The sequence below is a fragment of the Phytophthora sojae genome (genome assembly GCF_000149755.1).
Source record: "Phytophthora sojae unplaced genomic scaffold PHYSOscaffold_8, whole genome shotgun sequence".
Taxonomy (NCBI): domain Eukaryota; phylum Oomycota; class Peronosporomycetes; order Peronosporales; family Peronosporaceae; genus Phytophthora; species Phytophthora sojae.
In genome coordinates, this window is record NW_009258122.1 from 1,914,049 (window position 1) to 1,936,384 (window position 22,336).

The 22,336-nt window shown below is 54.0% G+C and overlaps 13 protein-coding genes across 13 annotated transcripts; 7 read left to right on the forward strand and 6 right to left on the reverse strand.

Annotated features, from left to right (window-relative positions):
• Positions 1–162: 162 nt before the first annotated feature.
• PHYSODRAFT_520074 (hypothetical protein) lies at positions 163–1,715 on the reverse strand (the record flags this gene model as incomplete). The annotated part of the gene is made up of 5 exons (XM_009535382.1): positions 163–348; positions 424–529; positions 616–653; positions 762–1,205; positions 1,275–1,715. The coding sequence occupies 5 exons, from the start codon at positions 1,713–1,715 to the stop codon at positions 163–165; spliced, it is 1,215 nt and encodes a 404-aa protein (XP_009533677.1).
• A 122-nt stretch (positions 1,716–1,837) lies between these two features.
• PHYSODRAFT_337698 (hypothetical protein) lies at positions 1,838–3,402 on the reverse strand (the record flags this gene model as incomplete). The annotated part of the gene is made up of 3 exons (XM_009535383.1): positions 1,838–1,866; positions 1,937–2,285; positions 2,764–3,402. The coding sequence occupies 3 exons, from the start codon at positions 3,400–3,402 to the stop codon at positions 1,838–1,840; spliced, it is 1,017 nt and encodes a 338-aa protein (XP_009533678.1).
• Positions 3,403–3,477: 75 nt separating this feature from the next.
• On the forward strand, positions 3,478–4,576 carry PHYSODRAFT_337699 (hypothetical protein; the record flags this gene model as incomplete). The annotated part of the gene is made up of 2 exons (XM_009535384.1): positions 3,478–3,546; positions 4,334–4,576. The coding sequence occupies 2 exons, from the start codon at positions 3,478–3,480 to the stop codon at positions 4,574–4,576; spliced, it is 312 nt and encodes a 103-aa protein (XP_009533679.1).
• Positions 4,577–5,571: 995 nt separating this feature from the next.
• PHYSODRAFT_519048 (hypothetical protein) lies at positions 5,572–7,326 on the forward strand (the record flags this gene model as incomplete). The annotated part of the gene is made up of 4 exons (XM_009535385.1): positions 5,572–6,665; positions 6,756–6,862; positions 6,931–7,212; positions 7,286–7,326. The coding sequence occupies 4 exons, from the start codon at positions 5,572–5,574 to the stop codon at positions 7,324–7,326; spliced, it is 1,524 nt and encodes a 507-aa protein (XP_009533680.1).
• A 2,106-nt stretch (positions 7,327–9,432) lies between these two features.
• Positions 9,433–9,768, forward strand: PHYSODRAFT_414697 (hypothetical protein; the record flags this gene model as incomplete). The annotated part of the gene is made up of 1 exon (XM_009535386.1): positions 9,433–9,768. A coding segment is annotated over one exon (336 nt), but the record flags the coding sequence as incomplete, so codon positions are not given.
• A 1,446-nt stretch (positions 9,769–11,214) lies between these two features.
• Positions 11,215–11,667, forward strand: PHYSODRAFT_518903 (hypothetical protein; the record flags this gene model as incomplete). Its single annotated transcript, XM_009535387.1, has 1 exon — positions 11,215–11,667. A coding segment is annotated over one exon (453 nt), but the record flags the coding sequence as incomplete, so codon positions are not given.
• A 145-nt stretch (positions 11,668–11,812) lies between these two features.
• Positions 11,813–13,249, reverse strand: PHYSODRAFT_337701 (hypothetical protein; the record flags this gene model as incomplete). Its single annotated transcript, XM_009535388.1, has 1 exon — positions 11,813–13,249. One exon carries the CDS (start codon positions 13,247–13,249, stop codon positions 11,813–11,815), a length of 1,437 nt encoding a protein of 478 aa, XP_009533683.1.
• Positions 13,250–14,119: 870 nt separating this feature from the next.
• PHYSODRAFT_519773 (hypothetical protein) lies at positions 14,120–15,271 on the forward strand (the record flags this gene model as incomplete). The annotated part of the gene is made up of 1 exon (XM_009535389.1): positions 14,120–15,271. A coding segment is annotated over one exon (1,152 nt), but the record flags the coding sequence as incomplete, so codon positions are not given.
• Positions 15,272–15,624: 353 nt separating this feature from the next.
• On the forward strand, positions 15,625–16,155 carry PHYSODRAFT_518925 (hypothetical protein; the record flags this gene model as incomplete). The annotated part of the gene is made up of 1 exon (XM_009535390.1): positions 15,625–16,155. The coding sequence occupies one exon, from the start codon at positions 15,625–15,627 to the stop codon at positions 16,153–16,155; it is 531 nt and encodes a 176-aa protein (XP_009533685.1).
• Positions 16,156–16,568: 413 nt separating this feature from the next.
• On the reverse strand, positions 16,569–17,761 carry PHYSODRAFT_352397 (hypothetical protein; the record flags this gene model as incomplete). The annotated part of the gene is made up of 3 exons (XM_009535391.1): positions 17,332–17,761; positions 17,165–17,267; positions 16,569–17,072 (listed from the first exon to the last, which is right to left on the reverse strand). Exons 1-3 carry the CDS (start codon positions 17,655–17,657, stop codon positions 16,569–16,571), a joined length of 933 nt encoding a protein of 310 aa, XP_009533686.1. The 5' UTR covers positions 17,658–17,761.
• Positions 17,762–18,043: 282 nt separating this feature from the next.
• Positions 18,044–18,553, reverse strand: PHYSODRAFT_518922 (hypothetical protein; the record flags this gene model as incomplete). Its single annotated transcript, XM_009535392.1, has 2 exons — positions 18,044–18,400; positions 18,488–18,553. 2 exons carry the CDS (start codon positions 18,551–18,553, stop codon positions 18,044–18,046), a joined length of 423 nt encoding a protein of 140 aa, XP_009533687.1.
• A 350-nt stretch (positions 18,554–18,903) lies between these two features.
• PHYSODRAFT_264663 (hypothetical protein) lies at positions 18,904–20,387 on the forward strand (the record flags this gene model as incomplete). Its single annotated transcript, XM_009535393.1, has 3 exons — positions 18,904–20,039; positions 20,110–20,217; positions 20,297–20,387. The coding sequence occupies 3 exons, from the start codon at positions 18,904–18,906 to the stop codon at positions 20,385–20,387; spliced, it is 1,335 nt and encodes a 444-aa protein (XP_009533688.1).
• A 93-nt stretch (positions 20,388–20,480) lies between these two features.
• Positions 20,481–21,648, reverse strand: PHYSODRAFT_355309 (hypothetical protein). The gene has a single exon (XM_009535394.1). The coding sequence runs from the start codon at positions 21,603–21,605 to the stop codon at positions 20,550–20,552; it is 1,056 nt and encodes a 351-aa protein (XP_009533689.1). The 5' UTR covers positions 21,606–21,648; the 3' UTR covers positions 20,481–20,549.
• Between the last annotated feature and the right edge of the window lie 688 nt (positions 21,649–22,336).

Here is a 22,336-nt window from a genome sequence, read left to right on the forward strand (position 1 = left end):
CTCACCATTTGAAGCAATGCGTCGAAAGAGTACTGCATCTATGATTGCATTTGACTGCTGCCAAACTCAGTTGAGTTCGAACGGCAGCCATCCGTTGTCAGGAGTTCGCGAGGTTTCTGGATCCAACACCACTGCAAAACAAAGTGATGTAAGTCGGACTGTTCAGCAATATAATCGTGATCGGCAAGCCCATAACGCACCGTTTAGCGCATCAACCGTAGCCTTGGGTGCTAGCTCGGCGGTGATGCTGGTACTGTGGCTGACATCGGGACTCACGTTCACCTCGAGCACCCAGACATGGTGGTGTTCGTCCACTAGGAAGTCGAAGCCAAGCCATTCGAAGCCTCTCTGAATTCAACACAAACAGTAGCCTTGTAAAACAGAAGAAATATATTTAATCTACCCGCAAGCGCAACAACTTACACCGACAACTTTTAGCTTCGGCAGCACGGCATCCAGCGCAAGCCGAGCAGTGCTCTGCATTTGTGGCAAAATTGTCTCCGTCCACACATCTCTTCCGTGCTCTTGCCTGTGAATGCGTCCATTAGTGCCACACGGAATAAAGGGGAACTCGAATGCAGCAGATTTAGTCGATGGAATAAGTGCAAAACTCACCTGAGAATGTCCTGGAACTTCTCCGACGACCACATCGGCTCAAACACGTCCACGTTCTCCTCCTGCGTACCAACGCCCGTTGTATCTCTGCCTCGGTCCACTTCGATTTCGTCAGATACTTGATTCGGTACAAAGTGTTGCTGAACGGAATAATTGCTCAGGTGCGTGAACCGATCCTGCAGTCGGGATAGTTCAAACCTCCGCGCACAAAAGCGCAAGTAGCTTCTGTAGAACCAGAACACAATCGGCTTCGGTTTGAGCTCGGTCACCAGCACCCACTGGCGGATATCAAACTTGCGGCCATTCTGCAGCAGGAGCGGTTGCTCAATGTACTTCTGCACAACCCACTTACTTATCCCTTTTCCTTCCAATTCACCCTCCAACTTGTCGTGATCGCCTTGTCCATCGATCTCCTCAATCTCTTGCAGCGAACTGCACAGCACAATCCCTCGCCCTTGCGACAGATTCGACGGCTTGCAGATCCACACATTGGCCCCATCACTGCCCACCGCGTGGAACTGCGGGTCTCGCCGCTCTAACTCCTTCAAAACGTCCTCGACCTCCTGTCTGGCGCAGGCAGCCGACTCTCCCTCCTTCTCTCTCGAAGCTTCAGTCTCAAAGTGAACTCCGTCCTCCCTCCACCTCTCAAAGAACGTAACATCCCTAAGAACAGCTCTCACCAGCCTCAATGCAGCCCCTACTTGAGCCGTAGAGCCAACACGGAGGCTCTGCTTGAGCTCAGCGACCGCCTGACTGTAAACGAACCAGCGCTGCAATAGAATTCGGTCTCGTGGTCGGCTGCAGTCGAATGTGCGAGGAAAACAGCTGTCCACTTGAGATTGTCCTCCTGCGTCTCGCTGCGCAGCTGCGTGGGCGTACAGTAGGTCCGTAAAATGGTCCTTCCGCGAGAAGAGGACGGAATGCTGCAGGTGGTTGACCACCTGCGACGGCGTCACGCGGCGCCACGCGATCTTGGCGTAGTTGGTCCACTTGAGCTCGAACTTGGGGCAGCCCACGAACGGCAGGCGCCTCCACCCGCGCGCCTCCAGCGCCGCCACCACGTCCGGGAACTTGCCGTCCGCCGCGAAGAGCTGCACCATGCTGGAAGCTCGCAACTTTTGTATTGGGATTAATGGCCAATCCGAAGAGGTTATGGAGTTTAAATCGACCAATGACGAGTGAGATCGAGCACTTCAACTTCCCCGCCATCAAATGAACGGTGTTAGGTGAACGGCGCATCAAAATCGACACCTGCAGCAAGCAAAGGATCAGTCGACCTAGAACTTTACTAATGATCTGATTCACAACAGCAGCACAGTACCGTAATGCTTCAACCGCAGATGCAGAATGTAAAAGTTCCACACGATGAGATGTCCCTGGATGGTACAAAACTGAGCCTCGAGCACGAGCGCCAGTTGATAGAGCGGCGAGAACCTGAACTTCCGCTTCAGTACAACGACCAGGCCCACGAACGCTACGAACTCCACCGCCGCGAACACCAGGTTACTTGCCACTGTCTGCGCTAGCTTCTGCTCTGTCAAAGATTCCGTGTGTGGATAATACGCTGCAACCGGCAGATGAAAGAGCGCTGAGAGGTACAAGGAATACAGCACAGGCAGTACGAATTCGATGTACTCAGCCAGAAGCACGTATTCCGAGTGGAACAGCGTCTGTAGTGCTTCATACACAGCGGCTTCGTTAGGATTGGAGTGCAGCGCCTTGTCGATCGTTGTAGACGAAGGAGCAAAGCTAGAAATTTGCCGCTTTTTATCCAAATCAAAGCTTTGCGGTCGCAACTTTGCCAATCCATTAACGTCAGAATCGAGGTGACTTTCCATGATTAAAGTTGGCTAGTTCAGCTTGGATGCCACCGCAATCCGGTTTCCTGCATTTTTTTTCTCGCCAACATTCGACTTCGAGGACAGGCTAATAACAGCGGTGGGTTTTGGAGAATTATGCTGACGAGAAGACACTCGTGCTTTCTGCAAGTTTTCCCCAAAGTCCCGACTTTCGCGAGAAGTTTGGAGTGGGAAGGGTGAAATGACTCGAATCCGCCGAGATGGTTTGGTCTCTTGATACCTACCGAAAGGTTGAATTGATCAACGTGTGTAGATCTCGCAAATATTCGGTGAGCGGCTTATCGAACACCCAGCTCTCGCGGGTGCCTGCTAGAACCGCGGTTTGGTGGTGGAAAATGTCGCGGAGAGCCAACACGACGTGGAAACTCTCGGACGCAATGAATATCAAAGCGGTGGTCGTCGACGTTGCCATTTGCATGCAAATGGCGACGTAAAACACATTGAAGACGTCCACCGAGAAGACGACAGTCGGCCCCACGTATTCGTGAAGACTCTTCGCTGAGCTCGCGATGATCTGCTTTGTGGTGAACTTGATCATGGGCATCACAAAGACGAAAACCGTCTGAGTGATACCAGAGAGACGAATGAATATGGCGTTGAAGATTGGATACGCTATAGCCACAAGTCCCTGCGCGAGCACAATCATTAGCAGCGTGAACAATTGTTTTTGTAGGACTGGGGACTGCTTCAGCTTAGAAATTCCGATAGAGAGAGCAGTATTTGTCGAGAAAATCGAGATGTACGGCCCGACCATGAGCACCCAACCAAACGGAATGGGGAATTTTATCAGCGCAGCGACCGCAATGGACACGGCCATATACACGAGATCTGAGCACACACAGATGCGGACTGCTGCAGCATTCGAGATGGTTTTCTTCACAACCGCTCCGTTCACTTGCAGTACCAGTCCGATCGAGATCACGGACATTGCCAAAACACGCGAATCCAGAGCATGTAGTTAGCCTCCCAGCCCTCTGACGGTGAGCGCAACGGGATGCAGTCAATGAGTAAGGCCACCGCCGTGGCGGGAATCGGGGTCAGGAAGCACACAGCCAACGCGCGAGAGAAGGAGGTGCGCTGGATATACTCCTCCAAAGCGAGAACTCGTTCAACGGAGTAGTGACTCCGGTGGCCGATCTGGCAACGATTCCATGCTGCAGCAACCTTGTGCCAGAACTGTGAGAGAAATCACGTCGTTTGTGCTGTGACTGCGATGAACTCCCCTCTGATGTCGGTGTGTGAGCATGGACTCGCGTCCTCATCATGCGCAAGAACGTAGATGGAGAGTTGTGTGTCGCTGCGGCAGGCCACTCAGCCAACTATAGGCCAAGTAACTCTGGTGCTCTGAGTTCTTAGTTATCACCGAACAACTATTTTAAAACGCGACAGAAATTGAGCTTTATGTAATATAATACATTCAATTGGGTCCATCATGGACCAGAGTGCTTGGTCATGTTGTCCCGATGGAAAACGTAGTATATTTTATTATAATAGCTTATTTTAAAAAATAAGTATACATTATGTAAAATCTTCCGGAAAACCTTCCTGAAGACCTTCCTAAAGACCTTCCTAATGGCCTTCCTCCGCTATACAGTTGCGCGATCGCCAGATCTCTGGCAATCAAAGGGAGGTTCTCAGTTGAAGCTCCGAGTGAGTGAATCCAGCCACGAGATTGACCTGGTTTCCTTCAAGCACGCCTTCCGCCTAGCGCCGAAGTCTGCTCACAATCGAAAACGCCAGCAACCCCCCAAGCCCCCCAGTCCAAGATGGAAGGAACTATTCCAACCGCTACGGAGGAGCACGACGAGCGTTCGTGGGAGGGTCTGCACGACCCCCTCATCCACAAACTCTTCATTTAGCAGAACAAGACCATCGATCGGCTTCTGCAGGAGAAGCACAAGCTCGCCCAGCAGCTCGCTGAAGTGAAGCACAAGCTTCACCACCAACACGCTGAGGAGAGGTACAGGCTTCTCAAGCAGCACGCTTTCGAGAAGCGCGGGCTCGTCGACCAGCTGATCCAGCAACACGCCAAGAACTTGAAGCTCGACAAGGAGCTAAGGCAGGCAAAGTTGGCCATGGTGTTTAGTGAGGACAGCGCGTAGTCGACTATAGGCCCGCATCCGGGTTCTTGAAGACGTCCAAGAGTAGGAGCAATGAGATCAAATCTACCTAGTTAAGGCGTACGGTAGCTAAAATTCGGAAGCATTAATGAGCACTCCTTGCACTCGAACAACCATGCGCGTTCTTACTGTTTATTAAGTCTTTAGCGTTCGGCTCATGCAGTCTGCAAGCGGCTGTGTGTGAACAGCCAAAGTCGTAGGTATCATAGCCCAACCATTAGATCTTCACTTTCACGACTGAGGGGGATCACTAAAGCGAGTGACAAAGAAAAACAAAATTCCATCAAATAGCGAAGTATGAATGTACTGTACTTAAGTAAGTGCGCAGAGTCTTTAATCGTCAGTATGATATTGCATTCCGAATGGGCTGCGTCACTGAGGACAGCAAGATTTCCTTTGTTTACAGCGGCATCAACTTCCAATGATGTCGGAGAAGTTCTCACGGGTTGTCGAATATTCCTGGGGTCCATCGTGTGAAGAAATTATTAACTGAACCCCCCTACTATAGTATTTGCTGCGGGCATCACCACTAACAATCTTAAGTATCGGTAGTGATGAGTATGCTTCAGCCCATTTTGCATGATATCTGCAGGACACATCATGTAAAACAGTTAAATGCACTCCGCCCCAGTTAGCGCACCTACGTATAAGCTAAACTTGCTTCACGGGGTAATTTTGTAAGAATTTAACCAAGAGAGCGATATCTCCACGGCCATGCGGGCAAAAACCTCCCACTTCACAGCAGCATTTGGCTCGTGCTTGAGTAAAAGCAGCTAGTGAACCCTAAAGTGTATGGACTCTCACAAACCCACTGCATTTATGTCGTCCTTCAGTTTGTGGAAGAGAAAGTCAGCGTACTTACTCGTCGACAAAAGTAGCACTGAAGCATTGATAGGTGCCGTCCCATGTATTTGCAGATCTACCGGTAAACAAGACTCGGCTCCCATTTCCGTATCGCACCGCTGATTGAACCGTCAATGAGGTCTGTGTGTCGCTTACTAGCCATGGTCTGGCACGCTGCGCAAGTGGAGATGCACGGCAGCCATTCGCCTCAGCGCGTCATCGAGCTGACACGATACGCGAACCATACGAGTTGGATCCGGGTAGTCACCATTCTGTTGATCACCCCGCTGCCGTGTTTGGTTGTGACAGTACTCGTGGATTTCCTACCGCTTGACAACCCATCTGATGGTGTCAGTGGGAACACAATGTACTTCGTGCGGTCATTCTACACTTTTCTAGTAATTACGTTCCTGCTTACCCACCAATTCCGGATCAGCGTTCCTGCGCTTCCTTATCCTTTGAAGCGGGTCATTATGAACACAGTGGCGATAGCGGGGCTAAGTGTTGGTATTTCTTACGGACTTTCGCGACGAATTGGGTTCCCGCTGCCATTTTCATCAATTATTCTAGCGCCGGCATGGGCGACACTTGTTCTGGCTTCTTTGGCTATTGAATGGAGGTCGAAGTTTAAGTTGACACCAGGCTCCGGCGCAATGTTCGTCAACGCAACCAAGCTCTGGATGTGCGAAGTAGCGCTGCTTTTCACGTATCCGGTATACTACTACGTGTATATGATGCTGTCGACGAAGGGCAAAACCGCGTTTGCGCTGCTATTACCCGTCATTAAACTCGTTATGAAGAACATCGTCGCTCGATCGGTAGTTCATCTCAAGGATCAAATGCCGGAGGTCGTCGTGTTCAACGTGGAAGTCTTCAACGCCCTCTTTCTATCCTACTGCATGCTGAACTCACCCTCTGGCTGGGTGACGCTGGAGATTATGGTTTTCGACGGCTGTATGATGGCATTCGCGTTGCGTGACGTAGGAAATGCACGCCGGTGTCTGAAAGAATTGGAGCGGCGAATCGAACACGAGCGCAGCTGGGACAGCTTCCGCAAGCGAGGAAGTTTGAGCACCAAGTCCTCGAGCGCTAGACTAACGACGTTGGACCGGGCCGGTTTGATATTGTCCAACGACGTAAAACCAGGAACGTTATCAACTCGTTCATCCGATGAGCTCCACGCGCTCGTGTCGCCTACTTTGTGTCCAGCACCTTGTAAGGTGAAATCGTCAGTTAAAGTTATGATGAAAACCTTCAACTCGATTCGTCGGGTTTCCGCCGAGCGGATACTCGGACGAGGTCGAGTACACCCGGGCAGCGACAGTTCTCCTACCAGATACACGGATAAAGTTCAACAACTGCTGTATGCAGCGGAGTTTCTCCTGTTGCTGAACTACGTCGAGGTCATCATTCCGCTCGTCTACTGTAAGTATTTGCCCGTTGTGAGGATTTCCTGTTGTGTGGGTAACAATATATTGTGGAATTTTGTGCAGCGATTTATCTGTACGGCATGTACCACCTGCCGAATCGCGACTACTACGTCCAGCTGCACGGCATCAACCACGACCAACTTCTCCACACGCTGAACGGCGTCCTCTTCTATTGTTCCCTTCAGCTCGCTTCGCTTTTCGTGTTATTCCTCCTGCTGCATTGTCTATTGGGACTCTCTCCGATTCACCAACTCGCGTACGTGCTTGAGAAGCAGTGCAGTGGGGTACAGCTGAAGTTGGTGTTCTGGGTTTACTACAACGTCCAGGCCTCTCTGCAGCACTCGGGTACGTTGATAACATGACTTTTACTGCATACCGCCAAGAGTTATAACGTGTTAGGCTGGCGTTTCTGGTGTAGGCTACGACTACTCCTTCAAGTTCGCTTGGCTGCAGCAGTGAACTGCCGATGCACCTTGCAGTGTCACCAAGGCTATTATTTTCGCGTGAATTTTACGCAGTATTTAAGCGGGATGTTGCACTCTCTGCTGCCGCTTATCCGTTTGCCAAGCCATACGGTTGGATCGAGAGCACGCGCTGGTTGCTTGGCTGCTTTACAGACTGCCTGAGATAGCATGACACGCCTCAAGACCAGGGAGGCAGGCACGAAGAAGGATGGCGGCAAGATGAAGAAGGCCACCACTGGGGCAAAGCAGTCGAGTATTGACGTTGCTGGAATTGTGGGGGGGGGGGGCGGCGATGAAGTGCCTCCGAAGGACGTGCTGCGCCATCACAACGAGGCGCGCCTGTACGACACGATCCTGCCGCTGGGGAGAGACCGAGAGGAAGCTCCGATCATCATCTGCTGGAAGAAGGTTGACGCATCCGTCGGAGCGATCGTAGCTGCTGGTGCCCAAGCTGAAGCTGGAGGCGCCGCCGTGCCACCGCCGCCGTTTCCGATGCCGAGTCCGTTGACGACGGACTCGTTCAAGCAAGCGCTATTCACCTTCGTTCGAGAGCGACTGGTTGAGCCGCTGGGCAGCTCGTGCTTGTCGTGCACCAGTGATGAAATGTGTCGGATCGTGATCAGATTCTTCGATATGAATTGGCACCCGTGGTTCCGGCACGTTGTTCGCGTAGGTGGTCCCGCCAACGTGCTCGCCTTGAGCATTTGCTCTCGCTCGAGTGAAGTCGAATGGCTCGCTCGTATTGGTCAATTCAAATGCCACAAGTTGAAGTGCCGACATTTTGGCGCCTTGTACCGTATTTCGCATGTAGAAAGCTGCACCGGCATATGAGATGCACTTTGATAACTACCAATCAGTGCGCGGCATTTGCCATGGCACTAAATCGCATGTAGAGAGATGCAGTACTAAAACCCTTTCAAAACTGATACAAATGCTCACCACTCACTTCATTGCACTTCGTAGCCCGCGCTCTCGGGGGTTGGCGCCATTTTGTTTTTGCCGATGGCGCGCACCAAGCCACGGCCAGTCGGCAGGCCACGCCTAAATGGCAAAGGCCGCTACCAGACCAAGCACATCAAGAAGAGTGTCAGCGTCGCAAAGAAACTCGAGGTGTTGTCCTTCTGGGCAAATGCGCCGAAGCCCAAGATGAAACATACAATCGCCCATTTCTGGCACGATCTGGCCCCCGAGTTCTATAACTCGAAGCGCACGATGATCCAGCGCTGGCAGCGTGAATCGGCAAAGCTTGAGGCTGCTATGAAAAATAGCAAAGGTAAACGTTTAAAGGTGCGAGCTAAGGTGTTGGGACGATCCTCCCACCAGAGGTAGAACTAGAAGTGATATTCTGGGTGAACAGTTTGCGCAAGGAAGGTGTGCCAGTATCGCCGCGCATGCTGGCCCTACAAGCACGGCGGGTTGCGCTGAAGCGGGCATCAGGAACTTCCGATCGTCTGACAAATGGATTCAAGGATTCCGAGACCGCCATCGCATGAACATGCGAGTTCCAACTCGTCAAAGCCAAATCAGCCCCGAGGACATTGCCAAGGTTAAAGCGGAGTTTGCAACAGAAGTCGAGAAAATGGCTCGGCAGCTGGGTATTACGCGAATCTACAATGCAGATCAGACAGGTTTGTTTTTAGTTATTCTAACTGCGAATGTATATTTTAACTTATGTTCTCTAGCTGCATTTTTTTAGTATCTGCCTACCAAGAAAACAGTGCATGCTCGCGGCGCCAAAACTGTGTGGGTGAGATGTGCCGGCTCTTCAAAGGAGCGTGCGACCGTGATGCTACTGGGGGATTCAACCCCCTTCGTAGTCTTCAAGATGAAGCCATCGAAAAAAACCAGCCCTTGTCAAGGAGAACAACGAAAAACGATGTGGCTTTGGCACGCGAACGTGGCCAGAGATCAGGAAGCTGAAAGCTGAAACCGGTTTGCAGATTTACGCCAACGGCAAAGGTACGCTTCTTTTTTTTACTTGCTCAAAATGATTTATCTCATTTTCTTTTTATTATTATTGTTTTTCTTTTTAGGCTGGTGGAACAGTGATCTTTCGCTAAGGTTCCTACATTTTCACTTTGGTCACCGCACGTCGCATGCAGAGCCCGTGCTGCTCCTCTGGGATGACTTCAGCGGCCACTGGACCGCTGAAGTGCTGGCTTACGCTGCATCTATTAGGGTGGTGCTGCTGAAGGTGCCTCCCCATGCTACGTCTGTTTGCCAGCCTGCAGACGTAGCATGGAATCATCCGTTCAAGACTTGGCTGCGCAGGTCTTGGCTCGAGAACATCCAGCGGCAACTGGTGCAGCCGCGCGAAGCGGAAGCCAAGTTTAAGCTGACTCCACCAGGCCGCGCCGGGATGTGCCATTGGATTCGCGCTAGTTGGGAGAGCCTGAGCTCCGACACCATCGCGAATGGATACAAGAAATGCGACTTACACCTCAACGAGGAGTGCCTCGCCGCCGCGTCGCTGGTGGCAGAGCTGCAGAACCTATCGCTAGTAGGGCCAGTGGCCAAGGCGGTCGACCAAACTCAAGACTTCGACCGCAATGTCATTCTTGACGAAGCTGTGGTGTAACTTGCTTCTACAATACATATTTTGATGCACATCGTTTTTTAAAGGTATGTTTTCTGTTGTGAACATCATGTGCAGCTTTCTACATGCGAAATACGGTATCTACGTGTTGCAGGTGCTAGCGATGGCAAAGCGTACGAAGGTTAACTAAGTGTATTATCAAGCTAAAAGAGGCCAAGTTTGTGCGTTGCCCACAGCGAGGACGACTTGGCTGTTCGTTGCATGTCATTAGCGGCACCATCAACTTGGCGTCGACACTCAAACCTCGCTAAGAGCGATGTCCAAACAAAAAAAAAACACTTGTTTATTCAAGCCGAATTATTTTCGGAATGTTGTACGAAGGAGAAAGTGGGTACACTTTTGCCGGTTTATAACTCGGTGAAAAGTAATTGGTGCGGCACCAATTTATATATACTGGAGCTAGTTTATTTCAAACATCCACTCACATTTGACGAACCAGAGCGCGATGGCGAGGAGCGCCCCAGGCAGCGACGTGGGGCATGGTGACGCTGCGATGACCGTCTCCGGTAGTACAGCTGCCCATGACGTGCCTGTTGACGATGGGGAGGAGCGCGCAGCGGTGCCAGAAGCCATCCAATGTGCGTAAGGTAAGGTGCCAGTTGCGTGCCTACAACCAGTTCCGTGCCTACTTGTTTTAGCCAATTAGCATCTTCTTCTTGTTAAACTCTCGTAGTCTATTGGTAGATTTTTCCAGCGTCACATGCAATTTCCGGTGATGAGCCTCCTAGGATTTGCATAGCATACAAAAATGCTATCAAAAAGAGGCAGGAAACTGGCAGCTCACTCCAAATCAACAAGCTTTTCAAAACAATAACAAGAAGTTCTGCAAAATATACACGGACCAGCGTGAAGTACATAAATTCAGCCCAATCGCGCAGATTTAGCGGGTGCAATCAGATTTCAGAATGGACAATTCAATGAAAAGTTATGCCACAGCAAGTCCGCAAGTTCGAAGGACGGCACGAAACTGGCAGAAGACCTTATGAGGTTGAGTGTGCGTCGTTTTAACATATCTGATGATGGACTCTCTGTGAACGTTTTGAGCAGCACTACAGACTCACTGGTTCGCTAGCACTGCACCCCACTTGAGTGAAGAAGAGGTCAGCGAAGAAGAATTGCTGCTACTGTGTCTTTTGCTGGTCGCAGTGGTGGTTGTGCTGAGTCAGCTAGACGGAAGGTCAATTCGACGCCCCCCCAGGAGAAGTCGTCGTCGTTCGCTCTGACTTCTTTCCGCGTCTAAAGGCCAATCGCTCCTTGAAAGCGTATCGCCGGACGGTTCGTTGTTCGCCTGAGTCCTTTGACAAGCTCCAGGCGTTGCTGGAGCCTCTGTGCTACCGCAAATACGGGCTCCCCGGTAAAAACACGCAGTACACCTTCGACTACGGGCTGGCTGTGCTGTTGACCTACTATGGTAATGGCTGTGGCCAATATGGGGACGGTATTGGAGGAGCTGCAAACCAGTTGGGGATGTCAAGAACAGCAGCGCTTCGATGCATTCAGAACCTGGAGGAGCTTTTGTACGGTATGATGAATGATATCATCTACTTCCCGGCACCTACAGTGGATGCAGAGTGGGATGACATGGTCGATGGCTTTGCCGCACGTGGCGGAGATTTTCCAGACGTGGCGTGTATTTTTGACGTGTCGCTGCTGTTCTACACAATCTGCTGGTGGATATCGGTCACAAAGAGGAATTTGACTATACACGGAACGATGACGAGCGCGAACAGGCAAAAGTAGTGATGAACGCATACAGTCAAAACTGGGATAGAACTCAGGCTGAGGTCGAGCTAGCGGAACGTAAGCGAGATTCCTACGCGAGCTATTTCTACCGCTACGATACCGAAGAATAAAAAGCGGGGCGTAAACCTCGACGACTACGTCGTTACGCTGCGTTTGGCCCCTTCAATTGCTTCATCATCTCCGCGACGAGGCCAACGGTCGTTTGCTGGAGGGAAGCAATACCCTGACAAATGGCTTGGGATGATTCCTGTTGTTGCGCGTTTGATGCACTGATAGCCGACGTTAGGTTTTCGACGAGCAGGGCCATGTTGGGGTCGATTTGGCTCGAGCGTCGGCTTTCAAATATGCGTCCAAACGTGGTGAAGCCATCACGAAGCGTGTCGTTCAGTAATTCAACTGGTCGCTTGGACTCCACGCTCGCATGCTGCTGCTGTGCCTGAGCCTGCTTCTGTTTCTTGGCTTTTGCGGCGGCTTTCGCTCTTTCGCGAGCCTCACTGGGGGTGTCCGAACTTTCATCGTCGCTGTTGGCCTCCGAGTCGCTGGACGCGTCATCTACATGTTCATCACTGTCACTTGCATTGAGGCCGGATTCGATGATTGTCTCTCCAGTAAGGCCTGGCTTGCTGGAGAAGATGTCACACAGCAGAGGCCATAACGCAGCTAGCTCATTTCCGAGCTCTTTGCGATATTCGGGGCGGACATTCAACGGGTCACACGTGAGCCGGATACGACCAGCGTCATCGACAGCTTCATCACTGTCTAGCAAATAGTTTGATGGCAGTTCTGAATGCGATCGTCCCCCGCGTGAGCCTTCGTCGCTGTCACTTTCACCCCCGCTGAATGTATCCATCGCACGGTTTCCAGTGGCCAGCATGCGGGTCCGCTTCGCTCTGTAAGCCTTTCCGATAGTATTCAGCTTGTTCTTGAACTGAGAGACGGAGACATCACGTCCCTCTTCACCGTCACCCCAAGCTCCTTCAATCAGCGCGCGCTTTAGGAAAACATTCACGGTGTCTTCCCATGTGACACGGATCTTCTTGGTGTCGGATGTCTTCTTGGCGAATTTTTTCAAGATTCTGGGGTTCTTGAAGCGAGTTTCCAGCGACAATCGTGTCAGTGGCACCGTCCAACGCATGCTTTTGGTGTCTGGAGCAGTTTTACCGCGGCTTCCTTTGCCCTTCTTGGGCTTGGAGGTCAAGGTCGGCTTGGTAGTCTTCGTTGCTGCCTTCTTCTTGGCTCTGGCGGGCTTCTTGGACCGACTGGTACGGGTTTCAGCGCTTGGCGAGCTTGGTTCTTGCCTTGCAGTGGTTGACGATCCGACATTCTGTTCACCACTGCTACACCGAGCCTTCTTGTGGGGCGGACTTGCAGTGGTATCGTCCGAAGTCGAAGTTTCCGTCGGTGTTTCCTCGTCCATCCTGCTGGACCAGGCCGGCTGGATTGATGTAGCGATTGGCGAGTTTCCTGGGCTGCCGAGGATCGTGAGCACTTCTCCACTACGACTGATGATCGCGGCCTGCAGCGGCGGCCTTGTCGTTGTTGCCTCAGAGGCAGCGAGTGCGGAAACCTTAGACGGCATCTTGAAGTGGAAGGGAAACAACTGATAGATTGCATATTATTCGATTAGATAGGTTTTCAAAAAAACCGGACATTCCGACGATTTATTCTAGCCGATTTATTTTTGTCGTGAAAAACCACAGGTCCAAATAATCGATCGACGTTTTACTTGGACATCGCTCTAACTGAAATCACAAGGTAGATGGGACCGGTTCCCTGCTTTGCCAAGCCCACATGACTAAATAGATGGCACACTCTCAAGTACGCCAGCAACATACAATGCTGTTCCAGTCCCAGGGACTCGCAAAGCCATAACGATCGCTTTTCACCAAAGTTACTCACAGCCATCTCTCCCGCGCAAACGGACAAGGGTAGAGCAACGCATCGCCATAGCAATGAAAGGCAGCCTCCAGTATTGGCGTTTTGCCTCGAAGTTCACGTAGGTCGACTCCATTAGCAGAATGCTGCGGAGGCACAAGCGTCCGAAAAACGGCCACACGCAACCAAATCCTCTCCAGGAGCATATTGGATTCCTAAAATTTCACCTTTCGCGGGTCTCTCAATACAGCCAGCACCAAATCAGACCTATGGAAACGCATGTCTAATTGGATTTTCTCTTCGCCCGGGCATACAAACCCGCAGTCATTCCTAAAATCACTTTTTTTTTACTTTCATATCCGCTTCGCTCTTCTCTCACTTGCCATCCGAGCCGCAGCAGCGCCGATTGAAGCAGCACAGGGACACCATGGGCGAGAGCTTGACCGTCAGGTACGTCCACTAGACGCCCGCGCACCCGCGCGTACCCCCCACTCCATAGCATGCGAGGGGGAAGCGCCTCTAGTTCCATCACCAACTAATCAATCTCTCTCTCCCTACCAACCTACTGCACGGCAGACTGTTCGTGCGCACGCAGACGTACGACATCCCGTGCGACCCGCGGCAGCCCGCCAAGTGGCTGCTGATGCAGGCCAAGACCATCCAGCGCTCGGGCCAGAAGCACTCGCCGCCCGAGGACGAGCTGGAGGTGCTCTTCAACCGCACGAGTCGCCAGGTGGTCGACCTGGAGGCGTCCATCGGCAGCAGCATCTCCGCCATGGACGTCGTGGACGCGCGCACGCTGCTGCAGACGCCCGACACGTCCTACAGCAGCGCCATGTTCCCGTGGCTGCGCTCGTACCCGGGCGGGCTGCAGCTCTCGTCCGACAAGATCGACTCGTCCAACGGCCTCTTCTTCCAGCAGCTCTACGCCTTCACGCTCATCGGCAAGCGCACGCCCGTGTCGGCGGCGCAGCGCAAGCAGAAGCAGGACCAGGACGCCTTCCTCTCGCTGCTGCACACGTACGTCATGGGCAACTACGACCAGGACCACCGCTCCCAACCGCAGCCGGCAGCTACACCAGTGAATGGACGGTATACTGCGCCTCCGGCGCGTACTCATGGAGCGCGCGGACCCACGCCTAGCAGTATGTATGTACAGTCATCCAGAGACAACAACTACACTGCACCGAGGCGAGCGACCGTGCCGTCGTCGCCCGTGTATCCGCCGGAGCATGACCCCAGCGGCTTCTCGGACTCGGGATCCGACAGCAGCGTGGAGGACGTGCCGGCGTACCCGACGCGGTCATCACTGACCAATAAGTACAGCGCTGGACCCCAGCGGATCCCTGCGCCGTCAAGCCCCGTGCAGCAGGTACCTACGGTCCCGTCGCCGCCGATTCCTCGCCCGCAGAACGCGCTGGACGGGATGGAGAACGTATTCGATATTGTATTCAAGCAGCAGGCTATTGGTATGAAGCTCGGCGCGGACGAGACCAAGCAGTTTGCGATCGTCAAGGAGTGCTTTGAAGGATCCGAGGCGAAGCGGTATCCAGAGATTCAGAGTGGCGTGGTCATTCTCGCTGTGAACGGACAGGAGGTGAGCGGCCTCGGACTCTCGCGCGTGCTCTATCGGTTACGAGAGGCGCCGCGTCCGGTGGTTGTGCGCTTTGGACGGATGTCGACTCGTCAATTGATGGAACGGCGCAAGGCTCGAGGCCCATGGTGAAATACTACTAGCTAAGAATGCCTTTGCCGTCAGCCCTGGTCAACGTGAACACAGTGGATACCCTCAGGACTGCTTTCTTCCGTCGACCAAGGTGCCAAAGCTGCTCGTTGCTCATGTAACTAATCAAGCGATGAGGATTCAGACCTGCTGGTCTCAACGCTGACGCATTGCTTCTCAATTCGATGAACTGTATTCTGGTGACTACGAGCTCTTGCATTCCTACAGGCACACCATTTTTGACTTTCATGGCGTTGATCAGAACGTGGATATATATGGCAGGAGATTGCAGGAGATTGCTATCAGAAGGAAGGCCAGCGGCATTTCGTTCTCATTTGATAATATATAGCAGCAGGATGTTGGGAGGCGGTGGCTCAAACATCCTACGCGGAGGCAAGCGGTCGTACGAGTGCAAGACCCTCGTGGGCAACTTTGTGGAGGAGGCGTATCGCCCTGGCGCCGTGAAGGACGTACGGGATGGCGGTGTCAGCTACAGCAGCAACACGCGCGTTCAGATGCAGCAGGGTGCGCGCATCAAAGTGCCGGAATTTGGTGCGGGGCTTCACAATCCAAACGAGACGTCCAAGTTCAACTACCATGAACTCGTTGGCGCTGACAAGACGAGAGGCTCGTCGACGTGGCAGTCGATCTCGCAGTCAGCGTACAACAACTCGAGTCAGCCGACGGAGTTTGCAGCCCCACGGGAGCTAAAGGGACGAACGATGCGCGGTGAGGAGCTTCAGAAACATCGCGAGCGCTGGACGAATGAAGGTGAAGCGCTCGTGAAGGTGCGCTACGTTACGGACAGCTCGGCGAACATGGATCCCGTGGTGAAGCCCCAGTTCCGCAAGGAGCTGTGCAAACCCTCGCCTCCGACGTTCAAGTGAGGAACCGTATCTGTTAGGCAGCCACAAAGGTTACTGCACCACCGCTGGTGCTCGAAATATGAGGACTAATCTACAGGCATTTCTTCTTGGGACTTGGCTTGAATGAGGAGCTGCCTGTTCACGAATCTGGTCATCACTTTCGTCACTTTTAGTTTGAGGCAAACCGGGGCGCGACGTGTTACCGGCAGATAGCCAGCGGGCATTAGCACCTGGCGATTCGCCCGTGATCGTTGGCATCGTCATTATCCACAACTTGCTATCTTCTTGTTCTATCACCAAGGTCGCTATGAAGGCAAATTATGCGTCTTTTGCTGAGCACTCGTTCTTTTCCCTGTATTCACATGTCACCCATCCACACAAACATCTAAGGCCTCGTTCCAGAAACACAGACACAGACACAACAAACGCTGCACTTACGCTCTCAAGTCAATGACCATGACACAAATGTTGTCCATGCTTCCGCGCGCGTAGGCCTCCTCCATGATACGCTGTGCTGCAGTCTGCGGGTCTTCGTACTTGAGCACCAGCTGTGCTGCGTCATCGTTGGAAACCGTGTCCCACACTCCATCACTTGCTAGGACCACGTAGCGATCCGTTTCCGTGCGCGTAAACTTCTTCACCTCGGGCTCGGCCACAACGAAAGGCTTGAGCATGCGGTCGCCGATAGCGCGCGAGACTGCAAGAATGCCCTCAACGCGCCATACGCCCCAGAACACCACGGATCCTCCGAGCTCTTGGATCCGGCGACGTTCGTCCGGCCGGTTCGGCTTGTGGTCCGACGTCAGCACCGACACCTTGCCACTGCGATGCACCAGTACAGCGCGAGAGTCGCCTGTATGTGCCACAAAGATCTCGTCGCCCTGCGTCAGCACTACAACGGCCGTCGTTCCATCCTCGGAGTTCTTGTGGTTCGCGATCTGCAAGTACTATTGAGCCAACAACCACACCAGCACGTCAGTCCTATCATCCCAACCATTACCAAAAAGGTTAAAACAATATTGCAGCTAACCTCTTGGTCGGTGCGCAGGAATCCGTTCTTGAGCGCTTCCACCGGCTCCTTGTTGATCGTCGGCTCCCTGATCACATTCTGGCACATGGCCTGCACACAATAACTGCAACACAATAGCCATCAGCAACAAGATCTATACCCAATAGTGGTGCTATTGCAGTCCGTACTTTGCAGCGCCGTCGCCTCCGTGGCCGTCGAAGATGCCGTAGAAGCTCTGCTTCGGGTCGCCGTTGAGTTCCGCCATGGCCGTGTGGCGGTCCTCCATGTACGGCCGCCTCCCCTGCATCTGCGAGACGCCGTAGCGGTAGTGCACGTGCGGGTTGATGGGCGGGCACATCTGCACCTCGTACGGCGCCAAGCCGGCGCGCCAGGACGCGGCCACGTAGCGCAGCACCAGCACGAGCAGCAGCAGCACCAGCGCCTGGCTCAGGAAGCTGCTGCGGAGCGTCTGCGCCATGGACTGCAGACTAGCGAGGTCCAGCGACGCCGCCATGGGAATGAGGAGGCTCGGGGCAGTGGGCGGCCAGCCGCGGGTGACGAGGATCGGAGCGAGAGCGATCGGCGCCGGCGATGGCCGTTGGGGATGTGAAGTGAGGCCGCTGCTGTGTGCGTGAGTAACATTGGGTATTGGCCAATGGCGGAATTTAGAGAGGAGTTTTGGCCAGTAGGAGCGCGATGTAGTTCCGCCCACCGGACGCCGTACCGTGTCGGTCGGGATTAAGGATCGACGAGCTCACCAGATTCGGCGACATGACGCAGCTCCGCCGCTGCGTCGTGGAGCAATGCAACAAGGGGATCGATTACGCGCTCGAGTTCTCGGTGGGGGGCGGCTCTATTGACTGGACGTGAAAAGAATTCAGTGGACTGGGCGTATAGAGCTCAGCCAAGCACCCGGTCGCCATAGGTGAGCACGAGCGCGTGCTCCTGGTTTACGAAGAGCGAGCCGACGGTGAGCTTAGGCAGCAGCGTTTGCGCGCGGTCGTTGAGCAGGAAGGACGTCATGCGGCCCGAGTCTGTGTCCACAGTGCACAGGATGGCTGGGTGGGTCATGCGCAGGAAGAACCGCTGCGCGTAGATGCTGTAGCCCGACGCCGAGGCGAAAAGCCCCACAGTGGTGGGCGGGAAGAAGCTCAGCACGCCGTGAAACTCGCGCACGTAGTGGACGCCCACCGGCTTGCTCTCGTTCTTGCACTGCGTCACGACCTCCACCTCCAGGTCCGGCAGCGTCCACGAGCCCTACAGCAGCAGAAGAAAATGCAGAGAAGAACGCTCAGCCACCACGCCACTAGCGTCAAATTGCCCCGACACAGCTGTACTGCGAACCTGGTGGTCGATGCCTCCGTCCTGTGACTGCTGCGTGGCCAGCAATTCGCAGTTGAGCGACCGCATGAGCGTCACGACCTGCTCCTCGAACGCGAGGCCCTTCTCCCGGCTGGTGCTGGACACGGGGGGTGCAGTGTCGGCGTAGCTTGAAAGAAACCTCTGCAGCGGCACGGCATGCCGGGATGATTCAAGCGCTGGTGCCAAGTAGAACCGCCGCCGTGGAGTCAAACAGCAGCGCCGCCATACTCGCGCCGCCATTTTTGAGTTTGTGAATTTTCCTCGTCTGAGTGACACAAATAGTGACATTTGGGAGTGGCGGGCCAACTTCAACCAAAGTCAGAGTGATTGTCACTTCAACTTGAAGTCGGATTCCGCACTCCGCATTCCGCACTCAGCAGCACAACCAGCTCGTCGTCATGAAGGCAGCAAACCAAGAACGCAGCAGCAAACCTGAGGACGACAGCAGCGGCATGTCGTCGTTGCACAGGCGCTTCCTCGCTAACGCCGAGCAGCTCCAAGTGCAGGATGCAGAGATCCAACGACTGCAACGGCAGACGCAGGAGCAACAGCAGCGCATCGATGAGCTGGAAGCACAAGTGCTGCAACCGAACAAATCGTCTGACGAGGAGCACGATAATCAACTCGCTCGGCTGCGCAGCGAGCTGGCGGATCGGGATCGACTACTCCAAGAACAGGACGACGACATGGACCAAGCTACACAGACAATCACCATGCTAATGCAGCAGGTTCAGGCGTTGCAGCAGGTGGCGGCCCGAGCAGAGCAGGCGCAGCGCGACGCAGAAGCGGACCAAATGCTTCGTCACGTCCTTCGCGAGGACGGCGATGATGATGAAGTCGACGCTGAGATCGTGCGGCAGCTGCGGGCCGAGCTTCAGAGTGCAGTTCAAGCGCGGCAGCAGAGCTCCCGACTCGTGTGCGAGCTGGAGGAGGAGCGGGTGTGGTTGAAAGAGACCGCGGAGGTGCTCAGCTCCGAGCTACAAGTCTTGAAGGAGGCCAATCGTGATATGCTCGTGAAGATGGAGAGTGAACAAAAGGGTTTTCGCGAAATGGAGATGGCGAAAGCCAAAGCTGACAAAGAGATCAATCACTTGAAGGCAGTGGAAAGCGTGCGTGAGGAGATGCTGACGGTCATGCAAGCCCAGGTCAAGACCATGCAGGCGGACAACCAGAAGCTGAAGCATGCAATCACGTGTTGCCAGCAGTCGGCGGATCGGCAATTCCAAGTTCTGGAGAAGGACCGCCAAAGCATCGACGAAGAGAACTATCAACTCCGCCTTGAGTTGTCGAGTCTGAAAGAAGACTTTACGCACCTAAGCAACAAGCTTCGCGACATCCAGAACGAAGAGCTCGACGTTGCATCGGACTGCGAGGAAGGCTTGGAGGTTCTTCAGACCGACGAATATGCGTCGCAAGTGCACGGTGCAGCTACTCCGGTTGTGAAGCTAGAGCGGGCCTTGGCGGCTTCTCCGTCACATACTATGTTGGGTCTAGCTCAAGTGGACTTCCAGAAGCAGGGCACCAATAGCAGCCTGTACGAATTGTGGAGCTGCTCCCTTCTCGTCGGCAAACGACGTTTAAACTCATTCGTTGCGCTGTTGTAGGAAGGAAGACCAGGCGAAGAACGTGTCACCATCCATACTAGTCAAGAAACTTGAGCTCCTAGTAAGCGCGCAGCTCGAATGCCTCATTGTTCGGCGCGATAGACTCCGGTAAGTTGTTATCGTTTCTCAGCAAAGAGGGGAGGGGGTCTAATTGCACTGTGCTGCCGTGTCGACCTGCTGGCGACAGTGAGTCCAGTGACGCCTCCAGCGACTATGACGAAGGCTATGACGACGGCGCCGATGCTGACGATGCTGACGATGCAGCACGCCTGGATTAAAGTAAGCGGAGGTGATATACCCGCAAAAGTAGCCATCATTGAATATCCCCACACGCAAGAGTCTAGTCATGAGCTCGTATGAGCCCTGCACGTAACAACGCAATCGATATCGTTGCTGGTTCATTTCACCTGGTAGACTTATAACTTAGAGAGACGCCTCGCCTAGGAGTGGTGCTGCTTTCCTACAGCCGCGATCAGGTCCCGCACGTACGTCTCGATGTCGTGCTGCGTGGCCTGAACGGCCTCAAGAACATCGTCGTGGGAAGCCGCCTCGCGCTCTTCTCCTGGGAAGAGCGCTTTGTTAGTGATCAGGGACAAGCCCAGCACCTTCAAGCCGCAGTGCGCGGCCACGATCACCTCTGGCACCGTGCTCATGCCAACGGCATCGCCCCCAACCAGACGAAGGAAGCGGCACTCGGTTGGTGTCTCGTAGGTGGGGCCGGAAACGAAGCAGTACACACCCTTTTTCAGTTTGGGCGCGAGGCCAACCTTCTCCGCTACACTCACGGCCAGATCCTGCAGCTTCTTGTCGTAGCAGTCGGATAGTGGTGTGAACCGCGCGCCGAAGCGGGCATCGTTTGGCCCGATGAGCGGGTGCTGACCCGACAGCCCGGGCACGTTCAGGTGGTCGTTCAGGATCATGACGTCGCCCACGTTGAAGTCCGGGTTCAGGCCGCCCGCGGCGTTGGTCACCAGCAAGTACTTGATGCCGAGGAGGTACATGACGCGAATGGGCAGCGCCGTCTCGCGCATGGCGTAGCCCTCGTAGCAGTGGAAGCGGCCGCGCATGCACACGACGCGGAAGCCCTCCAGGTCGCCGAAGACGAGCTCTCCGGCGTGGCCCTCGACGGTGGAGCGCGGGAACTGCGGGATGTCCTCGTACTTGATGGTCTCCGTGTTGGACAGGCAGTTGCTGAGTCCTCCGAGGCCGGAGCCGCACACGACGCCGATGAGCGGGCGACTCGAGATGCGCTCATGGAGGTAGTCGTAGATGACGTCGATGCGCTCCTTGGGGACGACCTCGTCAGCCATTTGACCCGTGGAGAGGCGGCGGGCGTGGTGGGCGGACTTGTCGTGGTCGGCGGCGAGCGTGGCGACGGAGCTCACGGTGGAGTGGCTGGCGCGCGGGCTGATGCCATCCACGCTGTGGCTCTGGTGGTGGCGGGTCTCGTGCGACGGCGACGGCGGCAGTGTCGCGGGCTTGACGTCGTTCATCATGGTGGCTTGTGCTTGTGCGGAAGGAAGGCGCTGGAGCTCGAGGCGGCGGATTGAGAAATGCGATAAGGAAGGAAGGAGCTCGACAGCGGATTGGACCGGGTGCGCGTCACACGGTTTGTAAAACGAAAGACCTATTCCGCGCACGCATTCAGCGAAGAACTTGTTCAACAACGTGGTGGTGGACTTTCGCGCGAAGCTGGTCTTGCCACTTCCACAAACTCGCTTGTCATGGCGACTGGGAAGCTCGTGTTCCTGATCTTGAACGCGCAGAGGTTGCTCGACTAGTTTGAACTCAACCTGAGCTCATTTTTTAAAAGTTGGAGAAGTCCAAGTTGGAATTTCCAACTCGACTTTTCACCAACGCTTCCCAGCAATTCACTGGCAGAAGGTGGCAGCTCACAGAAAGCCATGATAGAAGCTTGGATACCACGCTGCGGTGCTGTAACAATACAGGAATTGCGTACCCTAGCGCGCAGCAAGTGCTCGCATGTGATCTTCGTAATGTACTCGGGCGTTGGCGCCAAATTCAAATTGGTCAGTCAATCACCCTCGATCCAGCTTCACATGTCAAAAGTCCTCGTGTTGTCCACAGTTATGTGTCGAAGAAGGCCACCTTCAACATCAAATCTGTTCAAGAACCGAGCGCGGAGGTGCTAAGGCTAGTTTTCGTCTTCACACGCTTTGCTTGATGAAACGAGAACGTAGCGTGCGAGCCCAACGTTGCTGTGTGC